Source organism: Esox lucius, chromosome 13, assembly GCF_011004845.1.
Source record: "Esox lucius isolate fEsoLuc1 chromosome 13, fEsoLuc1.pri, whole genome shotgun sequence".
In the NCBI taxonomy this organism is placed as follows: domain Eukaryota; kingdom Metazoa; phylum Chordata; class Actinopteri; order Esociformes; family Esocidae; genus Esox; species Esox lucius.
Genome location: NC_047581.1, coordinates 38050327 through 38078291, shown reverse-complemented (window position 1 = coordinate 38078291; position 27965 = coordinate 38050327). Strand labels below are relative to the sequence as shown.

The 27965-nt window shown below is 41.1% G+C and overlaps 2 protein-coding genes across 5 annotated transcripts in view; one reads left to right on the top strand and one right to left on the bottom strand.

Moving 5' to 3' along the window:
• The first annotated feature begins 2785 nt into the window (after nt 1-2785).
• On the top strand, nt 2786-9372 carry LOC105030223 (C-X-C motif chemokine 13). Its single transcript, XM_010903940.4, has 5 exons — nt 2786-2816; nt 7143-7232; nt 7414-7546; nt 8753-8833; nt 9128-9372. The coding sequence occupies exons 1-5, from the start codon at nt 2801-2803 to the stop codon at nt 9153-9155; spliced, it is 348 nt and encodes a 115-aa protein (XP_010902242.2). The 5' UTR covers nt 2786-2800; the 3' UTR covers nt 9156-9372.
• The window catches only part of cnot6l (CCR4-NOT transcription complex, subunit 6-like), a 22718-nt gene continuing 3966 nt past the window's right edge, over nt 9214-27965 (bottom strand). The window contains exons 2-13 of one of the 4 annotated variants that reach the window (XM_013136981.3): nt 24393-24514; nt 23111-23297; nt 22885-22970; nt 21813-21902; nt 21225-21293; nt 20314-20471; nt 19810-19964; nt 19479-19630; nt 18739-18966; nt 18222-18424; nt 17072-17283; nt 9214-12949 (exon numbers count right to left, since the gene is read on the bottom strand). In XM_013136981.3, coding sequence (XP_012992435.1) covers nt 12859-12949; nt 17072-17283; nt 18222-18424; nt 18739-18966; nt 19479-19630; nt 19810-19964; nt 20314-20471; nt 21225-21293; nt 21813-21902; nt 22885-22970; nt 23111-23297; nt 24393-24514 — 1753 coding nt within the window. In that variant the 3' untranslated portion in view covers nt 9214-12858. Of the gene's footprint in view, nt 12950-16593; nt 17284-18221; nt 18425-18738; nt 18967-19478; nt 19631-19809; nt 19965-20313; nt 20472-21224; nt 21294-21812; nt 21903-22884; nt 22971-23110; nt 23298-24392; nt 24515-27965 lie in introns of those variants that run through there. The other 3 variants (XM_013136982.3, XM_013136983.3, XM_029124501.2) reach the window with 3 other exon arrangements.

The window sequence follows — 27965 nt, the reverse complement described above, 5'->3', positions numbered from 1 at the left end:
CCCACACCCACCTCCCCACCACTAAAATCTACCTACTGCCACCTGATTCCCCAACTAACAGATAGAGGCAGATAATATTAAAATGTAAGACTCCACCAAAAAATACACAAGTTTCAGGTACCATGATGAAAGATGCTTGAAAAAATCATTGGTGCCAACCTGCCCTCCATCCGGCAATTGTACAAAACCAGTCAGTAAAAGGGCAGGAAACATCACTGCAGATCCATCACACCCTGGATACAACCTGTTCCAGCCCCTCCCCTCCAGTATTCACTACAGAGCACTGTAAGCCAAAACAGACACAAGAACAGTTTCTACCCACAGGCCATCACTCTGATGAACAGTCAACTTCAGACACTTAGTGTCAGGCACAATCCCTGTATAACAACCCAGTAACTCTGACCCTAACATCCACCTGTCTACTACTTATTTTTTTTGTCATTCTGTAATTCAGTGCTGTTCATACTGCATATATACTGTATATATCATATCCACCTACCTCATGTACATAACACCTGCACCACAATTACTCATTTATTAATTCCAGCATTGTTTGCACTCTGCTCTATTACACTAGATACATACAGATTACATCCAGCGTCATTATGTAAATAATAATACCTGCATAAACATATTTATTTCCAGCACCTTTTATACCCTGCTCATTGCACTGTTGTCTCATCAGTCTTACTATGTTGTTGTTTTGGTTTATTATGTGTATTTATGTGTACTGTATACTGTCTCATCAGTCTTACTCTGTTGTTGTTTTGGTGTATTATGTGTATTTATGTGTACTGTATATTGCAATGGGTGAATCTAGTTGAGTGTTCTTTGTTTAAGTTTTTGCCGGACCGCGTAAGCGGAACTGGCCAAGAAGAGCGAATGTCTCTAACTGAGTGACTAACTGACTGGTGAATTATTGGTCCCGAGTTCATATCTCCTCGCAGGAAAAGCAAAGTACGCTTTATGAATTATTCCATATAGATGAAAACTTTGCTGGCTAAAACCGTTAGTATCTACATTATAGTAAGCCTGAAATAAAACAGTTTACAGTTATTTTCGAAGTACGCATCCGTGCATGCGTTTTGGGTCAGGATAGAAAAACACATTCGCTGGCTTAACATACAGTAATGTTATAGTAAGCCTTAACTGAAACTGTTTACGGCGACTGTTTCTAGCATGGAAAAGTAGATAGTAATAAGTCTATTACTGGCTAATAAGCTGTTAAAACGGCCAGTGGCAAAACCAATACATTTCATATACACTATGGTGGAGGTAAACTTAATAAGAAATGTTAATCAGTTTAACACAATCCTCAATGGAGTCTAGCGACTGCTGAAAAATGTAATGCCGTGGCGTAGTGGTTAAAGGCAATGCCTCTCACGTGGAAGACCTAAATTCAAATATTTTGAGAGCAACGACATTTATTAATAATGGCAAACGCCATACAGTACGCTATTTGTGGTGGAGGTAAACTTAGAAAGAAACGTTAGTCAGTTTAACTGTCATTCACCAATGGCCAGTTAACTATTACGGATTTGTTCAGGATAGAGACAAGAGGCTATACTGACACCTGGCAAGTGTACAGGTCCATAGTAGTGGTTAACGACCCAGCCTTTCAAAAAAACTTTGCTGCTAGCTACTGTTGGACCTGGATCATAACTGTGTGATGCGCTTGAAGCTGCAACGCCGTTCCCGTCATTGTAACGTCCGATCTATCCATCTTCTCATGCTTCTGTTGCTCAACAACTTTACTAAAGACGTTTCTCAAGGGCACATATCATTATATTTAATTTTTTATAATGTATTGCTTTTCTTTTCTCTGAGTGGCAGACATCTATGTTCCATTTGTATGTTTGTTACTTAAGCTAACTACCTTCAACAGCAGTGGTGTCGTTAGGCCTGGACGTCTGGAGCTATAGCCCCGTATCTCAAATGGACCCAAAAAACTATTCATCTATAATTCCAATCGCGCATTATGACAATCGAAATTTTCCGCATGTACATTCAAAACCCTGTCCTTTCAGTCCCGGGCGGGGCGGTGGGTTAAGCCCCGAATATATTCTGATCCTAGAGAAACCTCTGTTCAACAGTTTAATTCCTTAGCAAATGAGCCGACCAACTCCGACGTTACACCCAGGGTTGCCATAAACCACTACATTACACTGCCCAATCACCCGCGAACTCCGCATAAAAACATTACAAATGCTTTTTCTTGTACACAACCCCATCTGGAAACCTCCGTATCTGGCAACACTGGTTACAGCCCCACGGTCACATATTGGTCGATCATACAAATGCATTATGGAATAACTAAACAAGTAAAGATGTTTATTACTTCAATATTGACAAAATAGTATCCAACAAAAAAACATAATATCATTTTATTCTGCTTGTGTCATTTGTTTCAACCGTAAGATAAACTTGTTGTGGGGCTCTCTGATTGGCTGCCATGATTGCATTTTAATTTTCATATTGACTGAAATAATCCAGGCAAAAGTGGAAAATGAAAATGCAATGTGGGATTGCATTAACATTTGAATTAAGTTAATTGTATGCTTCCAAATAAGTCTTATTGTCACAATTTAAAAGGGAAATCACAAAATAAACTGGTCTGCTGGTAATAGTGCTGTTTTCGTCCAAGTTAAACTCTAGACCACTGGCTAGCTAACTAACGTTAGCTCTGTGACAAAACTACAGTAGGCTATTTAGTCAAAGCTAAACTTGCCCGGTCAGTGAATGCTGTGAAACACACTTCCCCAGTCCCACAGAGGTAACGTTAGCTAGATAGCTAGCAGTCATGGAAATAAGGAAACGTAAGTGCTGACAACCAATATTGTACATCACAACGTTAATACAAAGGGGGTCCGTTGCAACGCCCCGTGGTTATATGTCTCTAAACATATTTTAATCATAGAGCTTGAGTAGTACAAAAACTTTGCAGGCTCTTTACTAAAAGGAAGTTTGTTGCGATTTCAGGAAAAATGTAGCAACAGTACCTACAGTACACTAGTTACCACTGAGTTTGGCCGTAGCATCGGTGGTACAATGTATAGAATACATTCTTTGTCCAATGAACTAGGTAGCTAAACCGTTAACAAATGTTTTTGTTACACTGGAAATTAATGTGGGAGAACGGAGGACACTCAAGCCGTTTGTTCTCTTCCCTCCCGCCGTTTTAAGGTTGTGGGTGATATCCTTTTGTAGAGCGCCCTCTTCAGAACAAATAATGATTTGCAAACAAATATATTGGTCTCATAACGATGGATAAATTGTGGATAAAAAATATATCAGTAAACTGCTAATATCGGCCGATACAGTTGGTCAACCAATATATCGGTCGTGCTCTACTTTACATTGAAACAGGTTGTATGCAACTTCAGTCCTTTACATTGAAACAGGTTGTATGCAACTTCAGTCCTTTACATTGAAACAGGTTGTATGTAACTTCAGTCCTTTACATTTTTACAGGTTGTGTCTAACTTCAGTCCTTTACATTTTTACAGGTTGTATGCAACTTCAGTCCTTTACATTGAAACAGGTTGTATGTAACTTCAGTCCTTTACATTTTTACAGGTTGTGTCTAACTTCAGTCCTTTATACCGTGTCAGGTTGTATGTGTCATGTTCTGTCTCTGCGACCTGCCGTGTCATGTGAATCCAACACCCTCTCTCCCTCACATCATCACCGACACCTGTTTTTGAATATTGCCCGCTCATGTTCTCCCACATCACGGAACCTATTTATGTTCCAGCTGCCCCAATGTTCCCTGTCGGTCTTTGTGTTGGTTTAACCATGTAAAGTTGTTCCGTCCTATACTGTGGCTTGCTTTGTTTTGTTCCTGTCTGTTCTAATTCATTTATTGAGTGTCCTCCGTTCTCCCAGCAAATGTGTCCTGCCATGATTTCAATGTTACAGTATGTAACTTCAGGCCTTTATACTGTAACAGCTTGTATGTAACTTCAATCATGTATATTGCATTAGTCCTGCCAACTTGTTGCTTTGTGTGCACACCAATTCTATCATATACGATGACCAACAATGTTAGTAAAGGTCGATAGGATGTCAGTCCAGACTTCGACCAACATTTATCTGGCATGTTAGCATTTTTCTGTTCCTTGTTTTGGTTTCAATCTTTGGTGACACCCAGGAGTTTTGTCCCCTCAATACTAGATCTAGATAATGTTTTGGGTGGAGCGACAGATTTCCCCAAAATACCTATATTCTCATTTGGGTGACATTTAGGATCAGCATAAAAAAATAATATATACATAAATGTCAAATCTAATTCTGTCAAATATAAATGTAGACAGATTGTACACATGAAACCATGATATATTTCCACCCTGTTATACTCATAACTATCTGACGGAGTTAAGAATGTGTGTATACAGTGGGGAGAACAAGTATTAGATACACTGCCGATCGTGCAGTTTTCCCCACTTACAAAGCATGTAGAGGCCTGTCATTTTTATCATAGGTATTATTGAACTGTGAGTGACGGAATCTAAAATTGCTGAAAAGGTTAATGCTGGCACTGATAGAAAGGTGTCAGAACACACAGTGCATCACAGTTTGTTACATATGGGGCTGCGTAGCCACAGACCAATCAGGGTGCCCAAGCTGACTCCTGTCCACTGCTGAAAACTATTTTACACTAAATAAGAATTTGTATTTTCCTGGGAACAGAAATGGCACCACATAGCAGGAATGACCTCAATATCATCACAAAAAATATATATTTTATTTACAACCCTAACCCTAACCCTAACCCTAACCCTCAAATCAATTTAACAACGATATGCTTTATATGCTGATATTGGCATTGTGTAATTGTGTAAATATGTTTTATAATGACCCAGTTTCTGACATACAAATCCACGTCGCCAGCCAGAGGCTTTCCTGGGGAAGCATTGGGAAGTGGAAGAAATGGTGCTGCATTAAAGTTTGCAGAAGGTTTATTGGTTGGTTGATAAGAGATTATAAGATTACCACACATAGTTAAAAAGGATTTGCAGCATACTTTTTTCAGTAGTGGGGAATTTCATGTAAAATAATTAATTCAGAGTGTTTTGTTACTGGAACAAAGAAAAATATAAAAGAATATGTGATTTCCACACGACAGTAAAAAAAAAAGAAAAACAGATCAGCTATTTCGATCAGCTCATCAGTAGAAAACATGGCATGTTGGCATTTTCTGTTCCTTATTCTGAGTTAGGGTTTGGCCAATGAAGCGAAACATATCTAAGTCCATCACAACTGTTATGAAACCATCAACGAGAGGCAGAGTGATTACGATGAGTCAAACTTTGGATTACGTCTTGTTTATTGGCCCTATAATATCGGCACTGTTGTGGAAATTCTTGAACTGATGTATTCTTGGTCGTCCTATACATGTATGAATGAGTTACTAGTTAAAGATGCCGAGAGGGGTCTGGTGTTTGCCTGGGGAGGCATCCTTGACCAGCATCCTTGACCGGCACCAGTGGATTAGATGGTTACTCGTAAATCAGTAAATCTGTATAACCCTTTAGTGTCTCTGTTGATTATCCAGACATTGTGTCTCCTCAGGAGTTGAGAAGGATAAGGTGGGGGGACAGCCCGCCCTTTGGGTAAATGTTACACAAGACAGATGGGCAACAACTTACCACACCCCTTTTTGTATGTGATATATACTGTTGAATGAGCTATATTGAGTTAGAGACTCCTCGGACGATTATGTTCATAAGCGGTTGACGCATCTCTCTTATTTGCAAATGATATTAAAATGGTGCCTAGAGAATTTTGTTTCTGTTTCTTACTCCTTTAAGTGTGTCGATCGATGGAATTACCATCACAGCACAAAAAGAGCTCTGTATGTTCTCTGACCACAGCACAGATACCAAACCTACCAATGCAGTCTAATGGTATCCTGGTGCCAGTCTTGTCAATATATCTACCTGGATTGGGTCTGTTGGATGAAATTAAATGCACAGAAATATAATAAATAGGAGGGACTACACAAAAGTAGTAAGACAATATCCCAAAAACCTTTGCCCAGTACCAGGAAATCTTTGCTGAAAAAGCGGTTGCTTTGTCAGCAGATTTGCATGGAGGAGCACAAGTGCATCTTCCAGGAAGACAGTAACCCCAAGCACACACCAAAATCTGCGGAGAAATGTATGCTTACAAAATTCAATATTTTCACTCAAGTCAGTCTTTGAATCATGCTATGGCATAGCGGTTAAAGACAGTGCCTCTCACGTGGAAGACCTATGTTCAAACGACATTTATTTATTTTATTTCCATGATTCTCTCGTCGTTTCACTTGATGAAAAAGTTCACCCATGAAAGAAAAAAATATGTTCTTATGCCATGAAATGAAATAGCTTTGGCAGACTCAATTCTTATGACTATTCCAGTAAGTTAAATGTTACCGGTAAAGCTTATTACTAATACGCTGTTAAAATGGACAGTGACAAACGCAATACATAGACGCTATTCAAATCTCAAGATAGCAACACTTTCTATCGTGGGCTGGCTGAACTAGGCTTGCCTGGTTCCTTTTTCAAGACCTTTGAAACCACTTTGTAAAAATAAATTATAATCTGAATTGTGCTGTCTATGTGAAAAGTGCTGTCTATGTAAAAGAGCCTGATAATGCTCTTATAATCTCACAGTAATAATTTCACAAAACACAAAAGCTTTGTGCTTTTATCCTCCAAAGTGAATTGTTCAAAATGATTGACAACCAGGTTATCAAAAATGTGGGCCCTCACCAAAAATCAGATTTTTTTTCTAACGTTATCAGGGCAAATGTGCAAGCGTAGTATTTGTATGATTTATTTAATCCATTCATTGTTCTCTTTACAAAAGCTGGAAATAATGTCGGATCTGACTGTATGCTATGCCTTTGAAAAACCATCTGATAAAGGAATATATTCCTACTCACAAACCTTCCACTTCTGCAGAAATGTGCTGATTACTGCAGTACATTAACCCTTCATAACTGTAGTATATCTTGAATGATGTCGGAATTATATTGTGATGTGAAAATGAGGGATTCCCCCACATACTTCCTCACATGAGTCCATATAAACACTGATAGCATACCATTGCATCATTCAGTCTCAGAAAACCACTTTCTATTCTCCCTCATCCAGCACCAGGCGACCACAGCTTCCCAAAGATGCTCTTCATGTCTCACCATCTGCTGCTGGCCCTGACTCTCTGCAGCTTCACGGTTCTTCGCGGTGAGGCATACGTTTAGAAAGTGTTTGTTTTCTGAACACGCGTGCATTTGGATGTTTTCTCTTACAGTAGGCCTTTCAACATATCACGTACATGCAGGTGTATTTTAAAATGCTGTTTAATCCCTGTCCTGTGAGTTGTGTCTTACCATCCTCACGTATTTGTTTTTTCACGCTCCGGCAGCGATTCCCATGGAAGGCTTTGCTCCAGTCAGCTGTCGCTGTATCCGCTCGTCCTCTGACTTCATCCCTCCTAGGCTGTTTAAGAGGATGGAGATTCTACCTGCAGGAGCCCAATGTCGTTACACTGAGATCATGTGAGTCCACTGGACCTACGGTCCGGTTTCCCCGCACAGACTGAGCCCAGTGCAATCTCACGCTGGGGTTTATTCAGAACAACCACAGCAATATTCGTAATGCATATTTTTTCCTGTGGTCATTCAGTGCTCACCCAGCTACCTATAAGTGTGCACACATCTGGGTGAATGCTCCATCAGGTAGTAGTTCATAGTAAAATGGCTATTTAAAATGGATGTTTCATTGAATTGAACCGTGACCGTAGGTCCAGTCTGTGTCCTGGAAACGTCCCTAAAACGGTCAAATGTCACATAATGTTGACATGAAACCCTGGTGGCATCAGTGGGTTGGTTCCTGTTTTCACGCAGAGATGTGATTCAGCCAGATGGTGTTGGATTAAAGCACCACACTGTGGTTTTCAAGGGCATTGGGTAAGAAGTGTGGTTGAGGGAAAGTAATGATTCAGTATTTACTTCCTTCCAGGCAAAGCAATCATTAGTCACTGATTATTAGTTTCAGGTCTGTATGCCTATAGCCATGGTTCCAGGCCTTTTGGAAAACGTGTGGGCAGTATGTTCCATCAAGGGCAAATATGCATATTGACATTTAATAACGCTCTTTAAAGCAGTCTTATGACTATTCCAGTAAGTTAGTAGATACCGGTAAAACTTATTACTGACTAATACGCTGTTAAAACGGCCAGTGGCAAACGCCATACATAGATGCTATTTGTGGTGGAGGTAAACTTAGTAAGAAACGTTAGTCAGTTTAACTGTATCAATGTCATTCACGAATGGCCAATTAACTATTAAAACAACCAGTGACAAACGCAATACATAGACGCTATTTGTGATGGAGGTAAAATTTGTAAGAAACGTTAGTCAGTTTAACTGTATCAATTAACTATTAAAACGGCCAGTGGCAAAAGAGGATTCATTCAGGATAGAAACAAGAGGCTATACTGACACCCTGCAAATGTACAGCTATGGTGTAGTGGTTATCGACACAGATTTTCATGTGGGTGACCTGAGATCAAATCTCAAGATAGCAACACTTTCTATTGTGGGCTGGCTGAACTAGGCTTGCCTGGTTCCTTTCTCAAGACCTTTGAAACCACTTTGTAGAAATAGATTATAATCTGAATTGAGCTGTCTATGTAAAACGCTGTATGATTCTGCTATCGACACCTCAATGCATTAACATGCCACCTCCTTCTCATTGATCAGCATTACCAAGAAAGACAATTCCATCATCTGTGTGACACCAGAAGCTAAATGGATCAACGAAGTCATTGCCAAGTTACAGACGTAAATACAACGAACTCACATATACACAAATATAACAGCTGTTAGTAGGAACATCCAATTAACTCCATTTAATCATAAGACTTACTAATTCAGACTGTAATTCTAACCCTAACCCCTACTCTAATATTTACCCTACAACTAAAAACTCACTCATAGGTTTTGTCCTAAACCCAACTGCCAAGCTGGAAATAGCCTTTTTGATACTGGGGACCAGCTAATTAGTTACACAATTGTCAGGCTTTACTACCGTTGTGTTGCACATGTCGATTTTATAACATGTATTTCTTTCCACAGTAATAAACCAAGAAGATCAGCGGTCTAAACCGGCAACAAATGAAGAGGAATAATGTTTTAAATTATTTTAATAATCAACATAAACATCCTGAAATACATTTTAATGTGCACAAAATAAGCATAATCTTTGTAAAAAACAACAACATTAATCCATCAATTTCCTATCATTCATGTTGGTGTATACTGAATGTCATCATCATTTACTGTACTTGAAGAAGCCAGAAAAATAAAGACAACATATCCAATATGTACTTTTTAAAAAGGACAGTTTTATTGCCTAAAGAGGAGTGGTGGGCAAAAAAAAGACTAATTGCTAATGTACATGGTATGGTATTCATTAGATGTGAATGTCATTTCCACAACATTATATGAAACTAAACAGTTTTCTCAATTCAAAACAAAGTCAGCTGCACCTCCACCTCTGATTGGGTCACAGATTTCACTTCTAGTACATGCCATTTGTCTTGCCTGCAGAGCTAGATAGAGGACTCAATATACTGATATAACATGTTATATCTTGCAGTTAAACTACTTTAGTAAACTAGGTGGTGATTGCTATGGGCTGGGAGTGATCAGTCAATTCAGAGCATTGTCTTCTTTAAATTGGGTTGTTTATGGCTCAATTTCACTCCCACCTAGTGGCCACAAAGGTCTATGTAGCATTAAATATGCAGTGATGCAGTGTCTTCTTTTGCTCAGTTGGGATGTCACATGGGGCTAATGAAATATCACATGGGGCTAATGAGATGTCACACGGGGCTAATGAGATATCACATGGGGCTGAGATATCACATGGGGCTAATGAGATGTCACATGGGGCTAATGAGATATCACATGGTGCTAAATGAGATATCACATGGGGATAATGACAAAACGGAGATAATCAATTTCAGTTGATAACCATAGTGTGCCCCCTTTGCCAATCAGTGTAATTTTTCATGCAGCATCTCTCCACATTTAGTGAAAATCAGCCCAGTGGTGTCTGAGTGTGGCTTTAGTTACAGAGGCAGTGAAGAGATAAACCGTGACTCTCAAACCGATGCCTATCCCCTTACACGCTTTGAGTGCCCTCCGTGGACACGTGTTGCTGACAAAACTAGGGTTGAATACATACAACTTTGGGACACAACCTGACATGAATAATGCAGTTATTGGTCTCCAAATATCTGTCAGGTCATCAGACACCAATCCATTATATTGTGTGAAATAATAACGCAGTGTATTATGAGATTCCACTTCCCTAGCTACTTGCTATTGGAGCCCACATTGATGACAAGGTGCATTGCTCATTTTTGCTCCCTCAGCTTTGGGATACTCATGCAAACGATGGAGGTATGCATGGACGCACAAACGTAGGTTGGAGGGGGGAGTGGACGAGAGGGATTCCCCTGGGATTTACAAATGCAGCTCCAATGTGCGACCTACATGGATGTTCTAGGCTGAGTCTCCACAGTGTTTCAACCTGTGTGCCAAAGCCCATGTGAATGTTATAACGTACAGCTCAGACGCTCATATATGTCAGCTGACACGGCTGCAGGGTCCCTTAACAGGCCAGATCTCTACCACTCACAGAAAATGACAATATGTCCTGATTATTTTAAACCTGACTAAGATCCCACTTGGATCAAAACACTGACTGTCTCTTGTGCGTTAAAATCTATTCAGTATGGGAGCATAAATAAAATACAAAAAAACAGGCCCCCTCCATGCATGTCAAAGTCACATAAACACAATATTTTATTACACCACAAAAACATTCTAACGAAGACAAACTCAGTACAAACAACCTGGTCTCAAATGCAAAACACAACCCAGGCCAATGAGAAGGCACACAGATTGGACTACATACAGTAGATACGTTTAATTTGCTATGTTGGCAGCTAGTTAGACCTTTCAGAGTATGTTGAAGACAAAGCCTAGACTACTGGCTGATATGCTCCTTCACACCCAGATGAGCTCCTTAGAAAAACATTTCTGCTGCTTTTCACTCATTTTGAGTTGCTATAGATAGATTGGTCTTCTCTTTTCTGTTGTAGACATGTAGTTTCCAAACTGTGGCCTACGGTTCTCCAGCGGGTTGTATTTTGACATTTGGAAAAGCAAGCCTCAACCAACCATAGAGACACTGGCAGTTCTCCCACAGTTCAGGCAGCATTGATAATGTATCCAGGAGTTTAACAGTCACATTGGTTCCATCACCCTTCTAGAGGCTAACTCTTCTATGGAATATATTCTATGTCTACGTTTAAAATGTAGCAATCACACTGTTCCATAAATTGCTCATATGATGCCCAAATGTTTCCTATGGAGCTGCTTCTCATTCAAGCCATAATGGCATCGTTAACAAGGTGAGTCCTCTACCTAACTCTATGGCCTGGCCCAAACAGTACAGGCTCATTGATCATATGGTCAATACAAACATATTCACTACAATCCTTCTGTCCAGACCATTTTCATTATGCATGTACTATGATTATGGGTAAAGCTTTGATATCCAAAAGCATAGATACCGAGCAGGATGGATGTGTTGGCTTTATAGGGGCCAGATAAACAAAGACAAACACATATTCAATTAAAGTACACACGATAAGTGCTTTCTTTTCACCAAACTGAGCAATGGCCTAGATATAGCATTCACATGGCTTTCGACAGGAATGAAATTAGGCAAGCTCCAGGAGAGTACTTTTCAAATAGAGCTAGTCGAATGACCCCAACTAGCCCGCTGGCTATTGAAATGGTATATTTCTGGACCAGGGCAAACAGAATAAGTGGGCTAGTGCTCAGAATTCGGAGGCTCCATCCCCGGCTTTAGACGAAACAATACAATAACATTCATGATCTAAGGTGGCTTGGGTTTTAGAAAACCCCCAGCGATATTCACAAAAGCCTTGAGGCCATTACGAAGAAAAAGAATTGCCTCAATCAGAAAGCAAAGCAATTAAAATCAGTCTATGCCAAGTTTGCCAAACGTTGACCTGAATTAAGAAATCAAAACATTATTTTCTGAAATCAAAACAACCACCACTTCTGATTTCTACATTCAGAAAAAGCCAGAAAACATGCAGCAGGGGAGCAATACGTTGAGCATGACCCTGGAAGAAGGGCAGACCCGCAGGTGTTCAAAGGCCACGCTAACCGCTACTCTGCACTGGCAACTCCATTTCTATGACCAGTCAGTGGGGCTGACAATTAAAGAAGCAGTCCTGCATGAAGGAACCAGGACATTATGGCCAAATCCTAATCATTCGGGCCCCGTATCACTCACAGACGCCAGTGCGTGGGATTCCATAGGCTGTCTACGCTGGGAGGATGACAGCACTTGACAGGTGGAACCGTGAACCAAACAGAGGACTTGTTCCTCACAAAAATGAATGCTGGTTTTCACAAAGGACAACAGCTGTGGTATGAAACACCCACATACACACCCACCCTTGGAAAAAGTCTGTTTATAGTGACAGTGTGCCAGTGGCTATCCCTGAACGTCCTGCACTTTCAACTTCACAGTCCTCAGGGGTTGGAGTAGGAGATGAGAGAAAGGATGGAGGGATGAATGGATGGATGGGGAAACGGTCAGTCTGAGCGTCTTAGGTCTCAGAGGCAGTGCTGCTGTTGGAGAGATAGTATCCTTTACAAACCAGGAACGTTATTGTTGTAAGAAAATGGTGGTGTGCTCTAGAAAACTTACTTTGATAGAAAATTCTGGTGAGTGTTTTATAGGACAACTCCACTTTTTACAACTTAATGTTACACGGTTCCTCACGCTGAAGAGTCTTTAGGCCAAGATGAACTGGAACCTGTCGTCCATTTTTCTTTAAACAGCCACTACAAACATCAGCTAATTTTAAGCACCACTGACTGCACATTGATTGAAGTAATGCGGGCATGTAGACGTTTTACCAAAACTTGCAAAAACACTCGTAACATACAATATATTTTTAACATTACTTAAAAGTTATTTGACCATTTCTAAAACCAACATGCTCATATACCTCAATTACTTCCATAGATTATTAGCAAGAGGAAGCTAAAGTTAGCTGAGGTTTGCTATGGCTGTTTAAAGACAACTAAAACATGGATTACTGTTTACCTTGGCCCATATATTTCAGGTCAGGGTACAATGAAGTTGTAAAAAAAAATGTAATAGTGAAATTGTCCTTTAATGTAAAAATGGGATAAATGCTACATTGATATACTGTATATGGAAAGGCATGCAGAGGGGTTTAGACAATAATTATGGTGTAAGGCAGTGGTTCCCAACTACGGTCCTCAAGTACCCCCAACAGTACACATTTTCATTGTAGTCCCAGCCAAGCACAGCTGATTCAACTTGTCAACTAATTATCTGGCTCTCATTGAGTTGAATAGGGTGTGCTTGTCCAGGGCTACAACAAAAATGTGTGCTGTTGGGGGTACTCGAGGACCGGAGTTGGGAATCACTGGTGTAAGGAAGTGAAAGTCCCCTTAAAACAAAAAAGTCCTAGGGAAGGATAAGAGATCACCTGTAAAAGGGAGGGGGAAAGATTCAGAATGTGTTAACCATCTCATATAATTTTACCATTACCATCACTCAAATTCTTCAGTCACAAATGAAAAAAACATTTAGATTATATATTTTTCTTTTTAGTAAATCTAAAACATTTACAGTGTATATCTTTTCAAAAGCTTGTAATACTGTTTCGTTTTTGGATCAGAGACACAAACGGCTGTATTTTAAAAACAGGTTTGTAAAGATGGTTGGTTGTCACACCATTGTGTTGTGTAGGTGCAGCTGTTCACATACAACAGTGGCATACTGACTGGCCAAACAGATCAGATTGCCAAACTTGACAAAATTCAAAATCACCTCATAGGAAAATGGCAGCCTGGTCACAGATTATTTTTTCTTTTATGCTAAAAATATAACCGTAGGAACTGGCCAGACGGCACAAACGTTCAGAACCTGCCTAGGGAAACTGTACATCCGCCTCAGCACTAGTAACGCAATTGTCACCAAAGACAACATGTTTATATACAGCAGTTATTCACGGATTACACCTCCATCGTCGTGTTGTTGCCATGGTCAGTTATTCACGGATAACACCTCCATCGTCGTGTTGTTGCCATGGTCAGTTATTCACGGATAACACCTCCATCGTCGTGTTGTTGCCATGGTCAGTTATTCACGGATTACACCTCCATCGTCTTGTTGTTGCCATGGTCACTAACATTTTACAGGCCCAGCAGTTCTATCGATTACTAGAAACCGAAAGGGGGCTAATGAATTTAAACAGTGGTTAATGAGCGTTTAGTCTATATTACAATATAGGAGACTGGAAATCCGACAACGTGGATGAAGTGCTGTAATATTTAGTCCAAAACAAGGTTTTAAGTCAGTTAAAAACAGCGCTGCAAATTGTGGCTAGCTAAAATTTCGTAGGTACCGCTGCTAAGCACAGCCACCGAAACTGAATATTTGGGGAGTGAAGTATGGGCCCTGAAATGCTCTGCACTCACTCCGTCAGGCTGGGTTCACCAAAGTTATCAGAAGATGCATTTTTGGAGAAAGTTATCAGAAGATCGCGTTTCATTTGGAGAATGGGTATGTTGGTATGTTGATTACAGCCTACAACTGCACAGATTTACCCCCCCCCCCCACATTAGCGATTGAAGATTCTGGTTACATTCCCAAAATGTCCAGGTTTCATTTAAATCGACGCAGCGTGAATTTCCGTAGCATAACGGACATACAGCTCTTTATACTAAAAATGTTCGCACCACGTCTAAAAAAGAAATGCTGGGAAAAATACAGCTCTGGACTCCAATATCAAAGTACACAGCACCTATAAGCACTAGCCATTCCGTTGCGGAATCTCTATCCGCAAAAAATGGTGGCAGTTCTGATTGTAATCTTAAGTACCGGTTCAAGTTGTAATAGCTGATCCGTCGACCTTTGATTTATGAGGGGACGAGTGAAAAACGTTCATACTACTTTAAATTCAACGCATATTCGTAGCCACGTCTCTGACGCCGGTGGTCTCAAACTGTCAAATTTAATATCAACACGACTACATTTTTGTGTCAGACTAACCTCAATGGTCAGACTCCTCGTGAGGTGCGTAGTGGGTGAAATCTGTAGCTTGTTAGCAGACTGATCATCACTATGACTAGTTGAGGCAAATACACTTGCAAGTACACATGGATGTTAATTAAAAACGCAATTCGGTGACCCATGGGGTGTACGGTTAAGGGGCAGTGTACTTTGGGAATGAAGTCCTGGGCAGGATGCCTAAAAAAAAGTTTATGTCTGAAACCAGGATATCTGAAAAACTAAGTATTTTAGAAGAACTTTCCAGAATTTCTGCGACACTAATCCACATACATTATACCCATATATATGGCTTCTTACATTAAAACCCCTCAGGCAGCAAACATCCAACTCCAAACGACTTCAAGGTTATTACAGAAATGACAAAGTTTTGCCTAAGACATAATAATTACTAAATAAACACAATTACTTATTTGAAGGACAAAATTACTCCATCAATATGAGGGAGGGCTTGTTACCCCAGATAACTACATAACGCTGACCCTCTGTTTGGAGCCCTGTACTGAACATTACTGCCTGTGTGACAAACGTCATCCAAGTCCTTGTCAGGGATCTTTAAACACCTTCACAAAACACCTTCGTATTTGGTTTAACTAAAAAAAAAAGAAAGGACACTGTAGTCATGGAGGAGGTGCATCCATTCAGCGGGATTTGATCCTACCTCAGTAAGGTGCTACCACATTAGGTTGGCCTGATTCATAATCAACACCCTCTATCCATTTTTACCAGTGCTGTATAGGCCCTCAACTAAAACAGTGCACTATTTGGGATTATTGGGGGCATTTTAGTCGCCTTTACACAGATGATTCTTCACAGACGCAACCTAAGGAAATCTGATAATGTTTTCTGTGTCTGGGGGTGCACACACACACACACACACACAACCTTTCGCAAGCAAGTCAGACATGTGAAATCAATGCATAGTGTCAACATACATCGATAGCAGCATGGGACGGCAAGTTAAATGACTACTGATGCTGTGCTTAAGTTAGTAGGGCTGGGGTCCTGTTCACTGATTGACCTTTATAGGCACATGCTGGAGGCGATGACATTTCGATTTGTGTACTGAAATATACACTTTCATAGTATATGCCAATGTAGCGCTAAAAATCTTGCTATACTGTTAAGTTCCAACCCCATCCTTTGTCATTTTTGTAAGGAAGAAAAAAACATGTTGCGTTAACTTTACCAAAAGTATGATGATGGGAGCTTAACACTAACATGAAAATGCAATTTTGTGGAAATCTGGAGGTTATATTTGTACTAACTTTAGGAACTGTACCTGAAATCAAAATAGACAATTGTGATGTACTTCTGAGGAATACAAGACAAAAATCTTTTCATTCTATGGCAAACACAATGACATCAGATCAGGCTGATATTTGGACTTGGACTGAAATGGAACCCTGTTCCGTTTATTGTGCACGACTTCTGACCAGGGCCAACATTTCTCAAAATTAAGCTCTTGTCCAAAGTAGAGCAAAATATCGGAAATTGGGTTCTATTTTGTATGTCCTTGGAGATTCCTTTGCTGAAGGAAAAACAGATGAATGTGAGCAATAAAAACAAGCAGAATCCCAACCCTAATTTGGTATCAAGCTGTCCAAGTAGGCAAAAAACAACAACCAAAACAAAGAACTATACAATCTGTGTGCAAAATGGAGATTAAAAAAGGAGCAGAACCGGCAAATACTTCACTCCTACGGGGGAAAATTGTGGTCTGTCTGCGTCTGAGTTTATTTGATTGTTCGTAATAGCGGTCATGATAAGAATGTACAGCATCCTGTTTGGCAGAGGGGGTGGGGCATTAGGGGTTCAATGGTTTAGGAGTCAGGGGTTAGAGGTCGGGACCCCACTACCTGTGGACGGGCAGGTGCAGGCCGTTGAGGGAAGAGGATGGCAGGGGTGGGTGGAGCTCCAATTGGGCGAGCAGAGAGAAGTGGTCAGAGGGGATATGGGGGTGGGGACAGCCAGTGATGTTGTTGTCCGTCAGCCACTGGGTCTCCAGAGGGCCCAGTAGGCCAGATACAGACATGTGAGTCTTGGAGTAGAAGATGTAGTCAATTACGCCCTGGGGAAGACAAGACAAAAGAAAACATGTTCGTTTGTAGTATTATGTAAGATATGTAATCCTCACAGTTGGTCAAGACGTACCTAAGGTTTTCTAACTGGGCCATAGCTACCCAGTTATAACTTAAAGTCGTAGGTGTAGTTGGTGTAAGACATGACCCTGTCCAGTTATACCTTAAAGTCGTAGGTGTAGTTGGTGTAAGACATGACCCTGTCCAGTTATACCTTAAAGTCGTAGGTGTAGTTGGTGTAAGGCATGACGCTGTCCAGTTATACCTTAAAGCCGTAGGTGTAGTTGGTGTAAGACATGACCCTGTCCAGTTATACCTTAAAGTCGTAGGTGTAGTTGGTGTAAGACATGACCCTGTCCAGTTATACCTTAAAGTCGTAGGTGTAGTTGGTGTAAGACATGACCCTGTCCAGTTATACCTTAAAGTCGTAGGTGTAGTTGGTGTAAGACATGACGCTGTCCAGTTATACCTTAAAGTCGTAGGTGTAGTTGGTGTAAGACATGACCCTGTCCAGTTATACCTTAAAGTCGTAGGTGTAGTTGGTGTAAGGCATGACCCTGTCCAGTTATACCTTAAAGTCGTAGGTGTAGTTGGTGTAAGGCATGACCCTGTCCAGTTATACCTTAAAGTCGTAGGTGTAGTTGGTGTAAGGCATGACCCTGTCCAGTTATACCTTAAAGTCGTAGGTGTAGTTGGTGTAAGGCATGACGCTGTCCAGTTATACCTTAAAGTCGTAGGTGTAGTTGGTGTAAGACATGACCCTGTCCAGTTATACCTTAAAGTCGTAGGTGTAGTTGGTGTAAGGCATGACCCTGTCCAGTTATACCTTAAAGTCGTAGGTGTAGTTGGTATAAGACATGACCCTGTCCAGTTATACCTTAAAGTCGTAGGTGTAGTTGGTGTAAGACATGACCCTGTCCAGTTATACCTTAAAGTCGTAGGTGTAGTTGGTGTAAGGCATGACGCTGTCCTCGTAGGCGCTCTTTAGCTGAAAGCTGTGTGTGATGCTGCCGTCAGAGGGGCCGTTCTTGCCCTGGCAGCTGAAGTTGGTGAGAGCCTCGTTGTAGCGCAGCTCTCTGAAGTCCTTATGATTCTCTGCTACACCTCCGTTACTCAGATACTCCACCACACCTGGAGAGGGTGGCATTGAAATACTCAACAGTTAGTTTTGACTTATTACTATTATTATGTGGTGCTGTGTTCTGTGTGTGTGTGCGTTGGCTTGTCATTTTGCAATTGAATACGTTTTATTCGGTTCATCATTGCAAATTAGTATTGGTCCTTATTTGACTTACCTGGTTAAATAACGGTTAAAGGAAAAATAAAAAGAAAGGTTGATTGTGTGGTCATTATCATCAATAAACCAATCACATGATGGCATGAAAGCAAAGCGCCCAGTGGTTCTGAGACATGTCAGTCGGTTTCTTTGGTCAACTGGGTCTTACCAGAGTCGGGTAGGGAGTTGAGGTCAGCACAGAGCACTATAGGGATGGAGGATGGGTCGGAGGTTGGAGAGCCTGTTGCCACAGAGCTGAGAGCTCTCTCTGCAATGCTTTTCAACTCTGACAGGAACATCATGGTCTGGATGAGCTTAACATCACAGAATTCAGGGTCCCAGTGCATGTGGGCATTGGCCACCAGGAGGAGCTGTTTCTCCTGTGGCGGCTTCAAGCCTGAGGAATTGAAAATGGTGAGAGTTAAAGGCCAGCTCGGGGCATAAAAAACACTGTCAAAGTGCATTGGGTGATCATCTCTTGACACTACACATCAGGGGTACTCAACTCTTACCTCATGATGTCCGAAGCCTACAGGTTTTCTGTTCTATCTCATCGTTAATTGCGGTCACTTGGTGTCTCAGGCCAAAGTAAGTCACTGATGGGGACTGAGGGTTGCAATGAAGTCTACTTGCCTATATTAGGCCTGAGACAATGTTCCATGTGTTTGCATCATTTCTATTATCCAGTATTGTTGTAGAACTTGTAAACCTTTGGTACTTTTGAAGAAAGGGGACTGTCATCTAATTAGGTACTGTCAAAATGACTCTGAGGGTTTTGTACAGTGACACAGACAAACATTTCACAAGGAGCTATTGATGACTGACTGTTTAGATCAATTGACTGACACATTGTTTCAGAAACCAATTGATTGACTGCTGAATAAACTAATTGATTGACAGGTTCCTCACCACCAGAGAACATGTCCTTGTTGACCTCCAGCAAGACAGCGACCCCAATGTTGTCCTTAGTCATGACCCTGTTCAACATGACCTCTGAACCCTCAGAATTTGCCATGGCAACCTGGTTGAACTCCACAGTGTGTTTCTGCACCAAAGTAAACCTGGAACAGTCAAAGCAAGGTTACACTTTCCAAATTGGTTCCTATTGGAATGGGCAAGCCCCATCAAGCACAGATAAAGAACTGTTGATTTAGAAAAGACATTGGAGTGATAGACTGGAGTGATAGACTGGAGTGATAGACTGGAGTGATAGACTGGAGTGATAGATTGGGTCACCCACTTTTCAGTTTTGAAGAACACGGCACACCCATCCACGTGTTTCCTCTCTTGTTCAGAAACCAGTTTGGCACGAGACTTTGGGCAGAAGTACCCGTCATAGCCACGCTCCCTCAGGGTGTCCAGGAAGAGGGCATAGTACTGTTCCGTTTCCACCTCCTGAGTACACAACACCAAGACCAGTTCATTTAATTTATGGTAAAATTATGCATTCATGTAAGATTTTCCTGCAAACAAATCGAGAAGATAATGTTCCTCACATTTTAGCAGTTAAACAGGTGCTCCCATTTTCCGCAATAATAATCTCAACACCAGGCTAACCTAAGTACCTGTATAGTACCTGTAGACAGATTATGTTAGGGTCACAGTGGGCTAACCTAAGTACCTGTATAGTACCTGTAGACAGATTATGTTAGGGTCACAGTGGGCTAACCTAAGTACCTATATAGGGGCTATAAACAGATTATGTTAGGGTCACAGTGGGCTAACCTAAGTACCTGTATAGTACCTGTAGACTGATGATATCCGCGTCACAGTGGGTGATTTCCTCCATGATGCCTTTCTTCCGATACTCCCAGTTCAGTGCCCAGGACGGACAGTAACCGTAGAGCTGGCGTGTGGCGTACTTATCACACAGCACGTTATAGCACATCACTGTGAAGACGGCTAGGAGGGATCAAGGGATTAATGCACCATTACTACTACTACTACTACCACCAACTACCACCAATAATACTAATTTTACTACTAATACCATTACTACTACTACTACCACCAATAATACTACTTTTACTACTAATACCATTACTACTACTACTACCACCAACTACCACCAATAATACTACTTTTACTACTAATACTATTACTACTACTACTACCACCAACAATACTACTTTTACTACTAATACCATTACTACTACTACTACCACCAATAATACTACTTCTACTATTAATACCATTACTACTAATACCACTACCAACTACCACCAATAATTCTACTTTTACAACTACTACCACCAATAATACTACTTTTACTACTAATACCATTACTACTTCTACCACCAATATTACTGCTACCATACACATCCATTACTATTACTGTTATTACCAGTACTACTATCAATCACCTCCACCACTACTACTGTTACTTCTAATACAGTTACTACTACTACTGGTACCATTACTACTCACACTACCATTATTACATTACTGTTGATATCAGTACTATTCCCAGTGCTCTACTACTACTGGTACCATTACTACTCACACTAGCATTATTACATTACTGTTGATATCAGCACTTTTCCCAGTGCTCTACTACAACTCAAACAATAAACAATGTTATTTCAGTCATTGCTTTTCAGTGATAATAATAATAATAAGTAATAATCAGTAGTAATGGCAGCTGTCCTGAAGTACCTGTTGAGATCATTGGGTCTCGCTCCTTTAAAGTGATCCAGGGTCTCTGTGGAAGCTGTTCTGGGTGCACTGAAAAAATACATGACAAACAAACAGATGAACTACCTGATTAATTAGAAAGGGACACCAGCCTGGAAGGACCTCTGTTTGAGGAGAAAAACAAGGAAATACAGCTTTGGTTTTAATGGCTGCTTGAAGACATGAGCCGTGTGGATGTTTTGTTTTAAATCAAATTGGCAGAAACATTGTACTTGCTAGATTGAGGAGCATGTTGTTTAACAACCATTTACCTGCTGTTAAGCATTTATTATATAGCTTATGAAAACGTGTTAAAATCAAATGTTAGTAGTGAAAAAATATACTTTTGTTTCAGTAAACATATGAGAATTCTACCAGGTTTAAATGCATCCACTTGGAAAAAATACTTCTGTTCCAGATTTAAAGGTACAACCTGTACTTTCTAGATCGTTTTTATTTGTTAATACTTTAGCACAAGAGGTCAAGACAAACATGCATTTCGTCGGCAGCCTTCATCAGTGTTAGGAAACCAATAACACATTATGGTACAGATTATTTTAAACCAATTACCAGCTAGATTGTCAAGCATGTAGTTCAAGAGCTTTCTGGTTCCATCTGTTTCTTGGTACAGGTTAAGGATGTCTTGGGATAAAGGGTTACCTGCATAGAGACACAATATAAACACAAGTTGTGTATCTAACACTGTTTACCTGTAAAGATACAATATAAACACAAGTTATGTGTCTAACACTGTGTTTACCTGTAAAGATACAATATAAACACAAGTTATGTATCTAACACTGTGTTTACCTGTAAAGATACAGTATAAACATAATACGTATCTAACACTGTTAATCTGTACAGATACAATACACTAGGATCTCCTGCAGAGGCACTCATCCATTTAAATCACTTTTAGTCACAGCCTTTACAAAACCAATCATGCTGATAATTAATATGACTTGTGATTCATCTTTAAAGTTAAACACCAGTGGTTTTCCTGCCCTACACCATAAATTATTGTCATGGTTCCAACTCGGAGCCCACCGAAGACCAGGCTAAGAAATAATTCAGGCTCGGAAATAACAACCAGATACGGTTACCAGGAGAGAGATATGGTTACCCGGGGAGATATGGTTACCCGGGGAGATATGGTTACCCGAGGAGATTTGGTTACCCGGGGAGATTTGGTTACCCGGGGAGATTTGGTTACCCGGGGAGATTTGGTTACCCGGGGAGATTTGGTTACCCGGGGAGATTTGATTACCCGGGGAGATTTGGTTACCCGGGGAGATTTGGTTACCCGGGGAGATTTGGTTACCCGGGGAGATATGGTTACCCGGGGAGATATGGTTATCATTTGTTGTTATCAGATGCTGACCCCATCTCCAGTGCTGACAAGTAGGATATGGTGAAAGGCTGTTGGGCTGGCATTACCATGCTGGTAACATTTTAATAAAACCTAGCTCTGAAACAAAACCGTAGCTGAAAATCTGAGGTAAAACTTTGGGATGTCCTGTTTTGAGTAAAATGATTACCTACTGATGTAAAACAATGTAAACCATTACGGGTAAGCTCTGGCTATCATCATTCAGGTCTTAAAAGTGGATTTCTGGTGAAGGGCTTTCAAATGAATACATACCTTTTAATCCCAGGGTTTGTAGCTGGAACAGCCGCCCAAGTTCATATGGTAGAACTCGTAAAAGATTGTTGTTTAAAAGCAATTCCCTGAAGAACAAAGTGATGGGAAACAGCATGAAAACACAATCTGAATATATAACCGACTGACTCAATCACTCAGTTTATCCTGCAACCTTCCAGAAAAGCCAGCCCTGGTGAGGGCCGTAGCCCCGCACTGCGGCTCTTACCTGAGAGACACCATGTTTCCGAGTTCAGCAGGCAGGCTGCGGAGCTTGTTGGATGACAGGTTCAGGTAGACCAGGTTGGGCAGCTTGGCGATGTCAGGCGGAATGCGCGTCAGGTTGTTGTCGTTGATGTGCAGAGCCGTCAGGTGGGTGAGGGTCCACAGAGAGCTGCTGAGGCACCTGACCCGACCTGGAGAGGAGGTGGAGAAGGGCAACTGACTGATAGACCTCATATCTCCAGCAACATGACCTCACATCTTTATCTGACTGATATACCTCATATCTCCAGCAATATGACCTCACATCTTTATCTGACTGACTGATAGACCTCATATCTCCAGCAATATGACCTCACATCTTTATCTGACTGACTGATAGACCTCATATCTCCAGCAATATGACCTCACATCTTTATCTGACTGATAGACCTCATATCTCCAGCAATATGACCTCACATCTTTATCTGACTGATAGACCTCATATCTTTCTCTGACTGATATACCTCATATCTCCAGCAATATGACCTCACATCTTTATTTGACTGACTGATAGACCTCATATCTCCAGCAATATGACCTCACATCTTTATTTGACTGACTGATAGACCTCATATCTCCAGCAATATGACCACACATCTTTATCTGACTGACTGATAGACCTCATATCTCCAGCAATATGACCTCATATCTTTATCTGACTGACTGATAGACCTCATATCTCCAGCAACATGACCTCACATCTTTATCTGACTGATTGATAGACCTCATATCTCCAGCAACATGACCTCACATCTTTATCTGACTGACTGATAGACCTCATATCTCCAGCAATATGACCTCATATCTTTATCTGACTGACTGATAGACCTCATATCTCCAGCAACATGACCTCACATCTTTATCTGACTGACTGATAGACCTCATATCTCCAGCAATATGACCTCATATCTTTATCTGACTGATAAACCTCATATCTCCAGCAATATGACCTCACATCTTTATCTGACAGACTGATAGACTTCATATCTCCAGCAATATGACCTCATATCTTTATCTGACTGATAAACCTCATATCTCCAGCAATATGACCTCACATCTTTATCTGACTGACTGATAGACCTCATATATCCAGCAATATGACCTCATATCTTCAGATAACTGACTGTCTTCACTTCTTTAGCTAACTCACAGACATATCTCGCTTAATACATAAATCCTGCTCACTGATTAACTGACATCATATCTTCAGCTTACTGACTGTCTGATAAATTGATTAAATAACTGACCTGATATCTCCAGCTCGGCCCAGTTTGACTTTTTGCCATTGGCTGCCTCCTCGGCTGACATGATGGTATATAATCGGCGAGGATCTGGGGAATCATATTTTTCCTTTGGCATACCTGTTAATCTGAACAACACACCCATCGGCCATGTTAAAGGGATAATCCACAAATACAATTTAAAAAAAAATCCTTCCCCAGAGTCAGACAAACTTAGGGATATTATTTGTATGTTTCTGGCTGCAGTTTGTAGTGGAAGATTGCATATGATTAGATTATTGGTGGAAGTATCAGGTTGGTATTAACCAGTCACTCATAAAAGCAGGCAAATAAAGCTTCCAATGACCCCCAAAAGCCATTGGTTGTAAAAGAGGCGGCCTTAAGGCACATACCAATTTTACGTTACTGATAACGATCAAGTGTCTACTAAAGACTCATCTCGACAGCATGGTCTATGATTAAGTGCAGCCTGGCCCAGGGGTGTGATGAAAGGCTTGATACTGTCCACCCTTGCTGTCTTGCCAGGTGGGATCTCATCGCCCCTGGGATGCCCTCTCTCCAATGTCATTTGGGGGCGGAGTCACTGGCTTGTTGTTGTCTCTCCATTGCGCCCATTGTGCAATTGGAGTGAACTCTGCTGGCAATACTCGGCCCTCATTTCAGGGAGGCTGCGGTGGGTTGGTGTCCCTTTGTTTGATGCCTGGCAGTGTGGGTGGATTGACCTCCTGCCCTTTGGGCCCTGTGTCACTGGATCCCCCTGTCTCAGCCCCAAGGTCTTACGCTGCTATATTAATGTGTCAGGGGGAGTAGGGGCAGTTCTCCTGCTCCACTGTAAATCCTTGTAAACCTAAGGAATGCACTCTCTAAATGTCTCCTGCTCCATTCAAGCTTTGGAGGACATGAGGTCTTGGCCCACACGTCCAGAGTACCAGGCTCTAAAGACTTGTTGCTGTCCCTGTCCAAAGTCCTCCTGGGGTGTTGCAGATCAAGACGATGCATGACGATTCCAGCTGCCAGTCTGATACCCCCCCCCATCCAGTTGTCCCTGTCCTTGTCCATCTGGTCATGCTTCTGACTTGGCTTAGGATCTATAGACTCTAGACACAACCCAAATGCATTTACTAATTATTACAATTTGTAATCTGTGGTAGAAATGTTCTTATTCTGTAGTACATTAATATCATATTGTTTATTCTAAGTATAATGCAGTCATTTAGTAAGGCCATTGTTTAGACTCTGCTCACTTGTACAGGATGTGCCTACAACAGATAGCTATAGTTTTAGTTAAACTTCTCAAGGGCTGTAAACATCTTATCTTTCTAAGCTGAAGTTTCGCAGAGAAGCTGGTGAGACATATAGACTAACCATGCAAAGGAGGGGGACAATGGGCTCTACTGAATGTATATAGGCCTGAGCTCAACCTTCAACGGAGAGTTTTTGAACTGACGCTGCTGAGAGTGTTGTTAACTGCTCCAGGTTTGCAAATCTTGAATAAAGCTTTACTTGTGAAAATAATCTACAGTTTCTGTGCCTTTCCCATTTAGTGATTTCCACGACAACTCTTAAATTGTTCACTCGGCACAGCCAGAAGAGAACTGGTTACCCCACTGAGCCTGGTTCCTCTCTTGGTTTCTAACCAAATTTCAGCCCCTCTTAAGGAGTTTTTCCTAGCCACTGTGCTTCCACATTGTTTTTGCTTTTTCCTTGGGGTTTCAGGCTTGGTGTTCTGTAAAAGCACTTTGTGACAACTGCTGATGATGTATAAAGTTTTTTTAAAATAGATTTTATTGATTGATTGAGAGGCGGTGCTCAGGAACACTTTACATTTACAAATTACATCAAGAAGCATGCAATTCTGCTAATGTCTGTAAACGAGTTTTATAATGAAGTATGTGCTAAATAATTTGAATATGCTAACGTTAAATGGAGAATTTATGTTAGAGATAACATTCACTTGCTTTTTTTCATGACCACTGCTTCCTCTCCAATTCGATTGGGTTTTCACCTGAACCAATCAATTTCTTTCTGCCCTCAGGACATGTTTAAGTAAAACTGGTATGTTCATCTTTAAGACAAAACTTGTTTTGCTTCAATAGCGCCACTATTACCACCAGTGAACACAAATCATGGAAAGCGTCAACAAATGTATAAGATCCAGATGTCAGGCATTCCATTAAACATAGACTGTCAGTCAATTCATCTTGACATTCTGAGGGCATTAATCATATATTGAGGCATAACATTGCTGTGGACCAGAATAACATTGCTGTGGACGGCACACCAGTCTCCACATGAAAACTGGACTGAGTCTGAAAAGAACAAAAGGAACTTTTTCATTGAAAAGCTGCAGATGGACCAGAATAAGACTGAGATGGAGTGTGTTCAGTAGAACCAAGCCCAGGTGACAAAACCAAACCTATAATGGTTTCTAAAAGGCAAGATAGCCGTTCTGGAGGTGCATTTTTTGAGAGGAACCTGCATTTTCCTTAACCAGGCCTAATTAGAAACTGTGTGCCAGAAGCAGAAAAAATAAATCTCCACCATTAGACGCCAGAGTGCATGGACGCACATCTTACATCCCTCTAATTAGAATACATCGCCACCATTAGACGCACATCTTACATCCCTCTAATTAGAATACATCGCCACCATTAGACGCACATCTTACATCCCTCTAATTAGAATACATCGCCACCATTAGACGCACATCTTACATCCCTCTAATTAGAATACATCGCCACCATTAGATGCCAGAGTGCATGGACGCACATCTTACATCCCTCTAATTAGAATACATCTCCACCATTAGACACCAGAGTGCATGGACGCACATCTTACATCCCTCTAATTAGAATACATCGCCACCATTAGATGCCAGAGTGCATGGACGCACATCTTACATCCCTCTAATTAGAATACATCTCCACCATTAGACGCCAGAGTGCATGGACGCACATCTTACATCCCTCTAATTAGAATACATCGCCACCATTAGACGCCAGAGTGCATGGACGCACATCTTACATCCCTCTAATTAGAATACATCGCCACCATTAGAAGCCAGAGTGCATGGACGCACATCTTACATCCCTCTAATTAGAATACATCGCCACCATTAGACGCCAGAGTGCATGGACGCACATCTTACATCCCTCTAATTAGAATACATCGCCACCATTAGACGCACATCTTACATCCCTCTAATTAGAATACATCGCCACCATTAGACGCACATCTTACATCCCTCTAATTAGAATACATCACCACCATTAGACGCACATCTTACATCCCTCTAATTAGAATACATTGCCACCATTAGACGCCAGAGTGCATGGACGCACATCTTACATCCCGCTAATTAGAATACATCGCCACCATTAGACGCCAGACTGCATGGACGCACATCTTACATCCCTCTAATTAGAATACATCGCCACCATAAGATGCCAGAGTGCATGGACGCACATCTTACATCCCTCTAATTAGAATACATCGCCACCATTAGATGCCAGAGTGCATGGACGCACATCTTACATCCCTCTAATTAGAATACATCTCCACCATTAGACGGCAGAGTGC